The sequence below is a fragment of the Eleginops maclovinus genome, chromosome 3 (genome assembly GCF_036324505.1).
Source record: "Eleginops maclovinus isolate JMC-PN-2008 ecotype Puerto Natales chromosome 3, JC_Emac_rtc_rv5, whole genome shotgun sequence".
In the NCBI taxonomy this organism is placed as follows: domain Eukaryota; kingdom Metazoa; phylum Chordata; class Actinopteri; order Perciformes; family Eleginopidae; genus Eleginops; species Eleginops maclovinus.
In genome coordinates, this window is record NC_086351.1 from 23,719,734 (window position 1) to 23,734,528 (window position 14,795).

General features: G+C 40.0%; 1 protein-coding gene across 1 annotated transcript in view; it reads left to right on the plus strand.

The window, feature by feature from the left end:
* The first annotated feature begins 3,518 nt into the window (after positions 1–3,518).
* ascc3 (activating signal cointegrator 1 complex subunit 3) overlaps positions 3,519–14,795 on the plus strand; it is a 161,917-nt gene continuing 150,640 nt past the window's right edge. The window contains 4 exon segments of the mRNA XM_063879474.1: positions 3,519–3,581; positions 4,718–4,851; positions 7,905–8,046; positions 12,435–13,003. Of these exon segments, the coding sequence (XP_063735544.1) occupies positions 4,762–4,851; positions 7,905–8,046; positions 12,435–13,003 (801 nt within the window). The 5' untranslated portion in view covers positions 3,519–3,581; positions 4,718–4,761.

A 14,795-nucleotide genomic window follows, 5' to 3' on the forward strand; every position in this document is an offset into this window, starting at 1 on the left:
ATCTGCCGATGATCAGTTGAAGATGTCCACAGCACATCAAAAAAGTCATAAGGATAGTAAAACACAGCAATTTATTTTGTAGACAAGATACACATGTTCATCATTACAGAGTCAACTGTAACGATTATGAGCATAAAACAATGTCATCAGAACAAAACGGAAATGTAAAAATGTTCTCCATAAGTATTTTACACAAATAATTAGGTCTGATATAACCATTAGTTACAGAGCATATTAGGTTTAGCATTTTTCTTTCTGTTTTCCTCATAGAGCTGCTTTTCCCTGCGGTTTGGGTCATATTACTTTGTCTTTGCCTGTGGTAATGTCAGAATATTCACTTTGGAAGGGGTTTATGTTGGATACAACAATATCAGGGATGACAAGTCAAACATGAGAAATTCACATAGATAAAGCTCAAACTGATGCATTATATGTTAGAAGTCGTGCCCTTAAGTGTGGACTCAGGGACATGTGTGTGTGTGTGTGTGTGTGTGTGTGTGTGTGTGTGTGTGTGTGTGTGTGTGTGTGTGTGTGTGTGTGTGTGTGTGTGTTTTAGTGTGTGTGTGTGTGTGTTTTAGTGTGTGTGGAGAGAAAGAAAATGTGAATCATTCTCTCACTGCTCTCTGAAGCTCTCTTGCGGCATAGCCAGAGTTCAGGGAACACCACTGATGCATACAGCGGTGTGTGTGTGTGTGTGTGTGTGTGTGTGTGTGTGTGTGTGTGTGTGTGTGTGTGTGTGTGTGTGTGTGTGTGTGTGTGTGTGTGTGTGTGTGTGTGCGTGCGTGCGCGCGTGCGTGCATGTGTGTGTTGCTGAGGTGAGGAAGGTTGATTTAGGCCTGGCCAAGAGGACAAATTACACAAAGGAATAAAGCAAATGAAGTGATAAAACAAATGAGACACCTTCCTCAGGTAAGTTAAATAATGCACACGGCAGGCTGCTTTTAACATCATGTGTGGCACAAAACAACAGTACAGAATATAAAGCAGGAAATCTAAAATTAATTTTAAGAAAGACATTACTATTATAAAAAAGTGGAAATTAAATCTCTGTTCATGGCCTCTAGAAATTGTAATGTTCATGTACGGTATGACCCTATCTTCCTGGTGGTGCAACAACCAGCACAAGCAGCATTTAGACCGTTTAGTCATTTCCGCCCTTAAATTGGCTATGTTTGTTTGTGTGGTACTTTGTCTGTTTTTTGTGGTATTTTGGTGCCAAGCACAGAACGCAGGGTGCTCAGGTGGGAGGTACATCCGGATAAAACCGTTCAAAGTAGGTTATTGGTTTGTTGATGGAAAGTGAAAGACTTGCACTGAGATTAGACATCTCAGAACGTCAACGTCTTTTTCTGCTTATCATTTTGTCCACAAAAACAAACAAAAAATACCTCAAATGCTAAACAACAACAGCCACATACATTGTATTTTAATTATTTAATTTGTATCAAAAACAAACATTTTATGTGATAGTAAAATAAGAGGAAATCACTTTCAGACTAAGCTTGAACTGTTGGAGATAGTTGAGCCACCATATCTAAAGAGACCTAGCTCTATTGAGGATTCCAAAATGATAATCCTTAAATCATTAAGATGATTATACCATTGTTACACTGATCAATTCTGACCTGCAAGTACACTTTTTGTTGACTTTCATCATTATTTTTCTCTTATCTCCGTTATGTTCTCTGATGTCCTTGAAGCCCAATTCTTTTTCTTAATTTGTCTTTTACTTTTTATCTTAGTGCAACATTTCCTTTTTGACAATATGCTAATATATCACAGATTTTGCATGAGTTAGGCTTCGAATAAAATTCAACTGCAATTTCTGTTTAGGGCTAATTATCTAATTATGCTCACACACTGAAATAAACTAGAACAGAGTGTAAGCTTTGGCACTGCATATGAACATGGAAGTGTGCTAGCATTACTATTTAGCCCACAGCACCACTGTGCCTGCAAGGACAGTCTCACAGAGTCATTAAAGCAGAAACAGATAACATTTACCCCCTAGCATTTCAAGTGGTACTACTGCTGGTGCTGCTGTCAGGTCCCATTCTGTGTTCCTCAGAGATGCCAGCACAACACAACACACACTGTAGTTGTTTTTTAACCAACTGCATAACAGATATGTCATAACACAATTTCTATCCAATGATTTTCACATGAACAAACCAGCGAAACAAAAAATGTATAGTTTATATCGTTAGCAACATGGCTACTGCTAGCAGCCTGGCTATTGTTACTGTGCAAAGCAAGATGCAACATTAAGAATACAAAAAAAGCAACCCTGATCTCAGTGCTGTGATAAAGTCAGATCATAAAAATGAATCGGTAGTATAAGTAAGTTCAATTCAGCAGGTTGTGTTACCCACTAATCTATTATAGTAGAATCAAAGGGTTATCATGCGCCCTCTTCTTCTTTGCCATTCCTTCATCTGGGTTGTTCTAATATTTTGGGGGATTTTAGTTGTATTTTGTTGAGTTGACTCTAAGCACATTTTTGTCAAAGTGTATTTGTTTAGGGCTTTTATTATGAAAAGGAAATGCGACCTGCTGGAAAACCTGATTGCGTCGTAAAGCACGATTGATAAAGCGAAGCAATGCCAATGCTGATGGTGTTATTATCCTAAAGCTACCACATTGTAAATCAGACATATAAATCATGGAAATAAAATAATGAGTCGCAAAATTATTTAAAGGCACTTAAACATGGCTGCAGACTTTTTAGTTCATATATGTGCATATAAGAATAGAATGGATAAAACATACATGTTATGGCAATTCAATTAATTTTAAGATTCATGTAGAACTGAACCATTTGATTTAGTGCTGGGAAATACATTTTCCTCTTTTCATAAATGTATCAACATTTGTTTCAAAGGCACCTTGTCCTGGATTTAAATTGTGGTGAGGGGGCATTCTATATTGTTGGTAGGGTTAAAGGAAATGTCAGAGTACTAACCCAAATCATCATGAAATGCTATTATAAATATCAATAGTAAAATATATGCAAAAATACTTGTTGAAAATACCTAAAATGCTGTGATCATTTTTTTATGAATGTTGTCATAGGTTAAAATATCGGTATGGGATGCTGTCAGAGAAGTTTCGTTTTCCTAGCAAACTGCAGTTGTTGTGGTTGCGCTTGTTATGGTTACCGGGGCGTTCGGACTATGTAACGTTAGTCATTATAATGATTGGACTAAAGAACATTGGGCAAAAGGGGACCTAAGTAAAGCCAATAGCTCCACAACACGAACCAGACTGAGACGCTAAATCTGGTAGGTTTGGCACCTGGTTGATACCAGCATTTAGCCGCGTACCCCGTTTTAATTCGAGCACAGACTCAGCATTTGTTTGTGTCGGTGTACGCCGGTTTGTATAAAAAGCAAACCTCGTGTGACGTGACACTCTAAGGTGTATACGGGAAATGTAGTCATATTAGTCGAAGCCTCCTTTGGGTAGTTCCTGTACAGAACTACAGTTCCCATGGTTCATAGTATACACGCAAGTTGTGTTGACATCTGCCGGTAGGCCAGTCACACGCGTCTCACAGTTCGTTCTGCAGAGCGATTTGGAAGGTAGTTACTTGTTGATATATGAAGTTTTATACTGCCTTATAAGCTTATAATGTGTGACAATTGGTTTGACATTGACAGTTTTCCACAGCAATGAAGCTAACGCTACATTAAAAGGGCTTTAGGAGTGGCAGCCAGGCTGGCAAGCTAACCCTAGCTAGCAAACATTAGGGAGCATATTTGTATTTTGTAACGTGTTAAGTAAGTTAAAGTGGCATAAGAAAACTTATCGTTTTTACAGTAATACAAGCAAGACATAGCCTATAGCCCTGCCGTGTCTCCTAGTCTGAGTGAACGCCTGCACAGAATGACGTTAGGTTGATACACAAAAGCTGGCTTAATCATTTTGTAGTTACGTTAACACGTTTATGTTTTTAAACTTGGCTTTATGTCTTTAGTAATCGATAGTATCCAGTATTCAATTAACATCATATATACATTTTAGTCTTTGTTCCCTTAATAATTTGACTTTTATAACAGGTTTCCCAAACACTCGAGAACCAAAACATTGGGGCTCCGTTGCATATGACTTTACAGTCATATATTTAGCTGTTATCAGGTGCTTTTTAGAACCCATTGTATGCTCAAGAAAACAAAAGACCCCAACGACGTGTTACATTTGCTAATAATGTCCAAGTTTATGAGTTTGATTCTCCGTCATAAAAAAGCAACTTAAAACGTACATGTTTTCTATAGGAGTTCAGTTTGTATCTCTATAGACGTTATGTACTGTTGATGGCCAGAGGTGGGAGAAATACTCCGCATTAAAAATGTTACCCAAGTCAAAGTACAAAAGTATAAGCATTAAGAAAACAATTATTTATAATATATAACCCTAACCCAGAATCAGAATTAGATAAGGTTTTACTACCAAGTAGGTTTACACAAGGAATTTTCTTAGATAGAAATGGTGCATTCAAAGATACAGAAACTAAAAATACGTAGCAAAAATATAATACTATTATAAAAGCCAAAAGTACAATGTTTACCTCGGAATTGTAGTGGGTTAGAAGCAGAAAATTGAGATACTTGTGTATCTCAAAATTGAACTTAAGTAAATGTAGTTAGTTACCTTACAGCACTGTTGATGGCTATGTCATGAGAGTTCATTTCATTATTTATATCTGTCTGCCTGATAGAATCCACCGGAGGAGCAGTGTATGGATGAGAGCCTCAGAGAACAATGTCTCCTCCACGACTCACAGGGGCTCTGCGCTCCTTCTCCTCCGTCAGCAAGAAGGAGGACATTAACGAACGGCTCTACGATCTGAAGGTAATGGAGTGACTTTCTGTTGTCACAATTATATTTAGTAAAGTTTTGTATAAAAAAATTGCGCTGATCTGCAAATCAGGGGGTCAGTAGCTCCGTCCGACCCCCTGCAGTGTACATGTCGAAGTGTCCTCCTTGGGCAAGATACTTAGCCCAAAATTGCTCCTGTGGGCATGTCTGCAGTATTGAGTGTATGTAAGCTGTTTTGGATAGAAAAGTCAGCTTAATAATATGATATATCATGTTTTTTGTTCCACCACTTCAGGATTCAGAATGTTTTATATTCAAAGTGCTACAACTACTTGATTATAAACTCTGCGCTGGATGTTTCCTTCTTGGGGTATATAACAGTTCCACCATTCACTTTTGTGAAATTGTCGACAGATCCATTTTTGACCCCTTGGGGTGTGAAATAGAATTTTAAATGAGGCCCTTTAGATTTGGTTGTAGTCATCTTAGCTATTACCTCTCCTCTCACTCCCCTGTCTCATGCAGGCAAACTGCTTCAAAGCTTTAAACATTTTTCCCCACAGCTGTGTATAGTTAAGACCCAGATAGTTGATTTGATTTGCCCAAAACATTCATAAAACAATCTCTTCTTCAGAGACAAAGCTGAGGCACAGCGTCAGAGAGCAGTAAGGATATCCGGGAGTCCATCTTTTCAGGTGGATAGCTCCCTGGAGCCAGTCACGCTAGGAAGTGAGCTTGCTTTGACTGGTTATGGAATGTTGATTATTATTTTAGGAGTATTTAAATATCGAGGAGAGAGCAAGAGAAGGGTAAAGTTGGTTGGGTTGAAGCTGTGTCACTACGTTGTCTCAGCATATGTCTTTATCAATGCTCCGGCTTTCAATAAACCTCCAATGTCTGATATCAGTTTGAAGCTCTCCTGTCATATTCAAACCTTTTTAGCTGATATGGCCTACTTGTTACACTTGCCACACATAGTTTAGGGATATCTTAACATACAAATATTGATTGTTTTATAATAATAACGAACAACCACTGTCTTCATGATGGTGTGCAACATCTTGTAACAGGTTCATGTTTCAGACCCTGGAACTCTTTCAGCTAACAGTGCCCTGTTTCTGTGAGAGCCTGACAGAGATCTCTCTGACATCAAACTGCTGCTTTGTTAAATTCATAGGAAGCTCCAGACAGCTATTTTTGTTTCTTACTTCCTTTTGAAGTTTTTACCACAATGTCCACTGCTAGCAGATGGACAATATCTGGGTGGATTGTTTCTTCCATGCTCACTGGTTTGCTTTCAAACATTTCTACCTGTGATTTGAATCCTATTTTGGCTTTCAGCATTTCATCAGCTTGCCAATCATGATAGCTTTTTACTCTATCTCAGTGATTTTGTTTTTTCAGATCCGTTGCCTCTTCGTGAGATTTGAAATGAAATTGGGTGCAGATTAAGCTGTTCCCCGTTACCTGGCTCACCTCCAGTTAAATCCTCTCAGCAGAAAAAGTGCTTCTCCAGAGAAAAGAAGCCTGAAGCCGCTCTGAGATTATCTCTCAGGCTGTGCTAAAATGCTTAGTTTTAGAAGACATGGAGCTGTAGATTGTAATGGAGTCATTGTGTTAATGCTTCTCCTGACCTCTGAGCTGCTCACATTTAATTCCTCGCTGCTCTATAGGCAGACGCTGTAAAATAAGGTTATTCTCATTAACACTGGATTTTTACACGTACTACTAAAGATGCATTTGCTTTTTGGTATTCACTTGTGCCAATATTAAAAGTCAGGTGTTATATAGGCACCATTTTCAAATGATAGCACTAGTTTGAGGCTCTATTCTTAGGTGAATCTGTTCACTTGTACATTGCAGGGTATTTGCTGAAAATATGAAGTTATATTTTCTGGAAGTAACCCCCAGTTTGAGAGTTTTAGGGTGTGCCCTAAAACTGTTTACGCACAAATTATTATTCTGCACAATTCAAATATTAAATCAAATGCCTCGAAGAGTTTTCCGAAAAAATCTCAAACGCCATGGGGGCAAATTAAAAGCATTCCACCAATTTTAGACTTTTGGCTTACCGTACCAGTCTTGTTTTGTCGTCTGTGTCTCTGCAGGAACATTGTCATGTTATAGAAAACTACCCTGATTAGGTCACAAGGGTTATTTTCTTTCCCTTTTTTTTAGCAGAAGGCTCGGGAATGTAGAGTTTGAAAGACTACAGCAGCTATCAGGCGTTGAAAGTCTAACGGACAGATGGTATTGAGTTGCATTATGGGAAAGTTTTGAGTAGGCCTGGGCAATATGATGAGATTAAAGAGGCACTCTTATGCTATTAGGTTTTGTTTCCCTTTTCTGAACTGTGTTGTATATGTGGAGTCATTCAGGTGCGCGGGCCCCCTCCTTAGTTTATTTCCCTCACATAGTGACATCAATACATAACACTCACGCTTTTTTTGCCTCGTGCTCCAACACATTGTACGTGATAGGCTAAGGGGTGGGACATCTGTGAGGTGGACCAATCAAAACAGAGCCGGCCAGCAAAACAAACATAATGTTCTGGATGATAAAGAGGCCATATTATGGTTTCTGGGTTTTTCCCTTTCCTGTAGTGTGTTAGATAGGTTGTTGTGCATCTAGGGCATCTATAAGTGGTTGAACAATCACAACAGAGTTGGCCAGCTAACCAATCAGAGCAGACTGGGCTCTGGTTTCAGACAGAGGGTGAAAAGAGCTGCTGCAGCACAGGCAGTATGAGAAAAATAAAGAGCTTTTTGAACATTAAAGCATGGAGACATGTCCCAGTAGAGACACTACACCCTGATATGAACCTGAAGATGAGCAGGATATGTCCTCTTTAACATTTAACGGCATATTGAATAGCCACAACAGTTGTCCTTACATCCAAGCTAACAGAACCTTATTTAATTATGAACACTTTTTTCATTACATCCTGCTTTGACAAACATATTGGGCTTCTTTTGTCGTATCCCAGGCTTCGTGGGTGGTTAAAATACCTGTCATTATCACAGCAGTAAATGCTCCTGCTGTCCTTGTTGAAATCTAATTGTTTTTCTCCCTGTGCTTCACGTCAGACCAAAAGGCTGAAGAGGCGGGAGCTGTTTGCCAGAGAGGGTCTGACGTGGCAGAAGATTGCCCATCTCTGCTTGGATCATCAGGACAATGCTAAACAGCAAGCTGAACTGAAGAGCCTCCTTCAGGCAGCCAAGGAAATTGGTAATTAACTCCTCATCCTCGAATCCATTTTTCTTTCCTTTCGATGTGTTTTCATGTTTGAGTGACACTGATGAAAACACAGTTAAAAATAACAAAGTGCCATTTTCTGTTTGCGACTTGATTATGAAACACTTACCAGCTGCTGAAATCACCATGTTATTGTTTTATGCCTTTTGAAAAATCCAGATTAGAAATCATGTGGGTTTAAAGAAAGAGCACTCTGTCTGGCTTTAATACATATTCCCACTTAACAGTTCAGAGGCATGCTGTCATGCAGACTGTTTTAATTATATCTCTCCAGGTTTTGAGGTGCACTTTTCCTTTGTGAAGTGAAGGAAGAATTGTTTGTGGTGCTAACAGGTTGGAGAAATGGCCGTCTCCAGAAACTAAACTATTTAAAAAAAAAAAACACAAACATGGTTCCCACAGCTTTTTAAAAAGTCTTAAAGATCTTAAACTAAAATCCAGGGAAATGAAGGTGTCCCTCCATCCTCACCTAGTGAGTACAACTGAATGAATCATTAATAAAAAGAGCACTATGATACAGTGAAGGAAATAAGTATTTGATCCCCTGCCGATTTTGTTAGATTGCCCAACTACAAAGAACTGAACAGTCTTTAATTGTAATGGTAGATTTATTCTAACAGTGACAGACAGAATATCAAAAAGAAAATCCAGAAATGTACATTAAAGAAAGATATAAATTGATTTGCATTTAATTGTGGGAAACAAGTATTTGATCCCCTTGCAAAACATGCCTTAGTTCTTTGCGGAGAAAGCCTTGTTGGACAGCACAGAGGGCAGAGGTTTCTTGTGGTTGGGTTAGGGTTAGATCTTAGATGGTGGAGCTCCAGACCGTGGGTGATTGATGGTCATTTTGTGCCTATTCCATTTTCTAATAATCAAACCAGTTGTCTTTTCCTCACCAAGCTGCTTGCTGGTGGTCTTGTCTTCTATTCCAGTCTTGTGCCAGTCTACATTCTTGTCCCTGATGTCCTTAGACATTAGTTCCACCATGATCACCAGACCTGTCTCTGGTCTTGCCCTCGGTGGAGATGTTGTAATCTGATTCATTGACTGTGGACAGGTGTCTTTTACCCAGGTAAAGAGTTGACATCAGGAGTACTTTCTTAAAGCGAGAGGACTTACTTAACCGGTCCGTGGGAGCCAGAATTCTTGTTGGTTGCAAGGGGATACTTATTTCCCACAATTAAACACAAATCAATTTATATATTTTTTGTAATGTACATTTCTGGATTTCTTTTTTGATATTCTGTCTCTCTGTTAAAATAAACCTACCATTTAAGTATGGACCGTTCAGTTCTGCAGGGGATCAAATACATATGTCCTTCACTGTACAAATCAGACTGTAAAAATAACTCATCACATCATGAAAACAACAGTATGACTGCATTCCAGCATTAAAGGTTCATGTTCAAATAAAATGTTCTTTGAAACAAAGCATTGGTCAGCTGATATTTAGAGACAGCAGGGCAGCAAATGGATGATATATATTGCCCACATTGTTGTTTTTCTTGTGGTTGTTTTGATAAACAACAACAACCAGACACACAATTAATTTGTTGAATTGTTTTGTATTCATTGAGCATTACATGTTCACTTTGTCTGCAGTGCTTATATTTAAAATGATAAAGTATCAACTAAATGTCCACAGGGAATCAAGAAAATACACTTAAAAATAAAAACAACTGGTGAAAAATAAACAGTTTTACTGCATTTATTAGCAGAAAGCTTCTCCTTTGTTATCTAAGAACATGGCAGACTGACACAAATAAAATATGATGTCTCCTCAGTGAAATCCTCTTTTAAATAAATAATCGGCCTGTTTACTGCAACTGTCAATAATGGGATGTGTAAACAAGCATCAGCTTAAAGCTAATATAACATATTATAAGCTAGTCTGTTGAATGCATATTTCCCAAACATTAGGAAAGGCTTAGTTTTATGGAAGACCATAAATTTACTACTGGCACAGAATGGCAGTTCATATCATTTGCTCATAAATGTGTACTTAAAGAGGACACATTATTTTCACTCTCAGGTTCAATTTTGTGTTTAGTGTCTCTACTGGGACATGTCTCCATGCTTTAATGTTCAAAAAGCTCTTTATTTTTCTCATACTGCCTATGCTGCAGCACCTCTTTTCACCCTCTGTCTGAAACCAGAGCCCAGTCTGCTCTGATTGGTTAGCTGGCCGGCTCTGTTGTGATTGGTTCTCCGCTGAGATGTGCCCTACATGCACAACAACCTATCTAACACACTACAAGAAAGGGAAAAACCCAGGAAAGCATAATTTGGCCTCTTTAATATCCAGAACATTACATGTAATTGTGATAATTTTTTAGTAGTGTTATTTCTTTTCCAAATAAGTCATATTTACTCCGTCACAAGTGTTTAAAAGCACGCTGCGCACGCTGTTATCCTCCCTCTACCACTTTAACTGGACTTCACCAGTCAATTAAGGAGCATCAAAGCCTGTGATGACTTTCACTCAATCTACTTTCCTCTGAGTTTATGGCTGTCTATTTTCTTCTCATACTCCCATCAAGAGTAGCTGTATTTGTTGTTGTGATGCTGCACCAATGCTTTGTGTGTTGAACCTGCCCACAGACAATGTGGCTGGATCCAAATAAAAAGTTCCTCTTAAGAACACTGGAGAGGATGAAAGCAGCCATTCTGCTCGGCTGCTCGCAGCGACCAGTCTGATGCTTTTAGACGATTTTAATTGGTTTAAATCCTTTTCATCTGTTTTCGCTTTCCTCTGCCTCTCCAACCTTCTTCCCTCCATCCTCCCTCTGTCCCTGTGACATTTTTTCCTCTAATTGGACAATTACTCTGTTTTCCTTTTTGTTAAGTGCAGTTCCGGTTAAGCATGAATTGTTTGGAATATTAATTAAATAAGGGGCAGGGACCCTAAACAGTGAGCTCATGCTGAGTCTTTACTGCTCCGATGATTCTTCTCTGAAGCTATAAATAGTGTGCAGCTCGGATTTAATGGCCATGAAAAACAGCACTGCTATCCAGATACTGCTAATGATAATTAGTTATAATATACTGTCTGTCCATATGTCTGCGTGTGTGTTTCCTTCGAGGCATGAGCCTTAGAATTGGGACCAAAAACTTCAATCCTGGTTTCATCAGACCAGTAAAACTAGTTTCTTACAGTCTGAGAATCCTTGAGGTGATCTTTTTCAAGTTTTCATGTGCATCTCACTGAGGAGATGTTTCCGTCTGGCCCCTCTGCCTTAAAGCCCAGATCTGTTGAGTGTTTTTGTTCTCGAAGTTTCTCCTAACACCACCCAGTATCTCTGGAGCTCAGCAGAGGGATCATTGGTCTCTTCTTTTACCAAAATCCTCCAACCCCCAGTCACACTGAGTGGAGAGCTCTGTAAATATACTCAGTGACTACCCACCTTTATTTGAAGAGGACTATGATTTTCAGGTTCATATTTGCATTTTCAGCTTGTACTGGACATTAGAGATGTCTCGCCCCTTTGCATTACACTTACAGTACGTTCACTCACATCGATCTAATCATTTAAGTTTGCAGTGGTGCGCAGTTGTGTTTATTTATCTCAATGTAAATACTATGTTAGATACAAACAACAACAAAATTAACATATTTTACCGTGATTTAAATGTAATACGTGTTTCCTAATTATACCGAAATGACAACATACTGATACTGGTTAGCAAAAACCATGAATTAATGCTTTGAAGAGTCTGCTTACAATACAGCATCTGAATGGATATCTGATCGATCAGGCTAAGCTAACATGAAGTGTAGGGTTTTCAAATGTTAAGTAGGAATAGGCGAAAAGAATCCAAGAAGCTTCTCGTCGCGCAAATTTGAGGCTCATGTTGAAAAAATTGAACTTTGCGAAGATGCGAGTCGCGTCAATCGCTCAAGGTCAATCACGGCGTTGGAGCAAATTTGCGTCTCACCGCATCTTTACGGATCTCGTCCGGTGTGAATGCAACATTATAATGTGTTGGAGCGCTAGCCAATAGAAGCGCAAGTGTTGCATAGTGATGTCATTCTTTTCTGGAAGTAAACAAAGGAGTCCTGTTTAGGAGTGTGTGGGAGGGAAAACCCCCTCTGGAGGGAACACAGGGATTTTAGCCTTTGCAGACCGCTTACACGCACAAAAAAACAAACCTATATAACACACTCCAGGAGAGGGATAACCCCGAAAAACATAGCAGGGCCACTTAACATATCTGAGTCCTCAAAGTTTGATTAGGGAAAGCTGGAGAAAGAGCCACAGGTGTTTGTCTATTGCCCCCCCCCCCCATCACTGCCTCTAGCTGTAGTGATTGCTGTAATCATGACATAAAAGTTTACACATTTTGTATTTTATTTCCAGTGGGGACTGAACATGGGCAGGCAGCCGTTGAGAGTGCAGCTGTGTTTCTGTTCGAGACCTTCCACAACAAAGACCACGTGGGCACAGAGGAGACCCGGGCAATCAAGCAGATGTTCGGGCCCTTCCCATCCTCTGCAGCTGAAGCCTCCTGTGCCTGTGTGGCCCGGCTGGTGGCTCCGCTCGGAGACTCCAGGGTGGAGAACTACATCCAAAGCCTGTCCTCCCGTCACAACCCCCAGCGAGGCCCGTCTTTTGGACGTAACATCGCGTTCTCGTATGACTGCTACGCTCTGGACCCGCTGGAGGAGATGCCCCGCTCTGACGTAAACGAGGAGAACGTGAGTCTCGACTTCATCAACTTTTTCAACATCCAGCAGAGCGGGAGGAACGCCGCCAGTGAGGATGCGCCAGGAAGTTCCCTGAGCTCCGGGGATGGAGCCATCCTGAGAACAGAGGTGGAGAGGTATCTGAATGGAGGCAACATGATCTCATCCAGCCCGGAGGAGCTCTGCACCTCCCTGTTTGAAATGCTGGCCTCCCACAAGAGCAATGACGAGCTGCAGAATGAGGTTAGTGTCACCTAGAAATGCAATCAAACATATAGATACTCATAAAGTGGCCTTGATAATAATTTGGATTCTCTCAGGAAGTTATTTCCTTGCCCGCCTTTAAGAAATAATTGCTTCCAATAAGGGCATCACTATTATTAATGAATTACTGTTAGATACAACAATTCCCTGAGATGTCAGTTTTTGCTGATTATTCAAATATTGAAATTGACAGTATTACTTTGTCTTGTGCTTCCTGCTTCTCCCTTCTATTCATCCCTCTGCCCAGTATTAGGACAGTGAAGCCGCTCCACAGTACACCTCTTAAAAGCTAACAAGTCTCGTGTTTTATCTATAACACTTACCTTTTAATGCCTCTGCTCATGATCTGTGATGTGAAAACCTCAGATGTCCACACAGTCAGGGAAATAAAAGTGTGCCAATGGTTGCCTGCCAAAGAGTCAGCCACAGTGGCAGTAGAGGAGGTTGTATAGTGTCAAGAGCAGGGGGGTCCAAACTTTTTTTCTCCGAGGGCCAGATAAAGAAATATATACGAAGGGCCAGGCCCCTCACTAGAGCTGAGGTATATTGCCTCATAAGTTAAGTTATAAGTTAGCAAAATCAATCCAATGTAGGCAAATTATCCTTGATGCTTGAAAATGCTTTAAGAAAAAGCAGCCTACACCACAGCTCTCCGGAGGGTTTCATTTATTTGGTTGGTAGCTCCTACCTTAATATAAATACATATATTTCAAGCTTGCTATGTTAATCAGTTATTGGGCTTTTTTCTAATCAACTTAGATTTGTGGGACATTTTTTTGTAACTTTAATTGACTGAATTTACTTGTAAAGTGTGGTTATTAACACATGAATACTACTGTGTAATTTATTTTTACATAAATAAGTACAATATAAGACAAGCAAGTTTCTTTTTGGGCCGTATTTCCTTAACCTTTTTGAATTAGCTGAGGGCTGATTCAAAATGGTAGTTTGGACACCCCTGGTCTAGAGCAAAAGTGGTTAAGCTGACTTCGCTAACCGTTGGCTGTTACAGCATTAGAGCTCCCAACAGGAATGCTAATATGCTGCCCTCTGTTCCCTTGCCTCTGTTCCCTCAGTTCCCTTCCCTCTGTTCCCTCTGTTCCCTTCCCTCTGTTCCCTCTGTTCCCTTCCCTCTGTTCCCTCTGTTTCCTTCCCTCTGTTTCCTTCCCTCTGTTTCCTTCCCTCTGTTTCCTTCCCTCTGTTCCCTTCCCTCTGTTCCCTTCCCTCTGTTTCCTTTCCTCGGTCATGTTCTCTGCTGTTATCCTGTGTTGTTCCGTCAAGGTTAAACAGCACGTTCTGGGGCCTCCACTGTTATTTAGAAGTTTAGTGAGCAGCTCCACTCCTGATACTTCAGGGATCAATCTGAATTTGAACTTCAAAATGAGTGTTCAACTCTCCAAATGGTTATTGTGTGACATAAAGTTTGACCTGTCCTAATGGTACCTTTAATATCCTGGGGTTCCTATTGATTCTATAACCTTGACCTTCAGCAGCAGGCCTTCTGGCTTTGATCCAGCTTCTGGATTATCATATGTGGGCTGTCAACTCTTCCTTGGCCTTTACCTTTTAGACCTTTTAGACGTTTCCTACTTCCTGCATGGCTTTGACCTTCATTGGTAATAAAGACCCTTTTGGAATGTGAGCAACTTACACATAAAGGAGAGGTCAACCTTTAAGACGGCATGCAGCTTAAGGAAACCTAACTCAGAAATTCAGTAGAAAGATGAATGAAATCATGGGCAGCAGTGTTTCCGTTAGCCGGTATTTACTT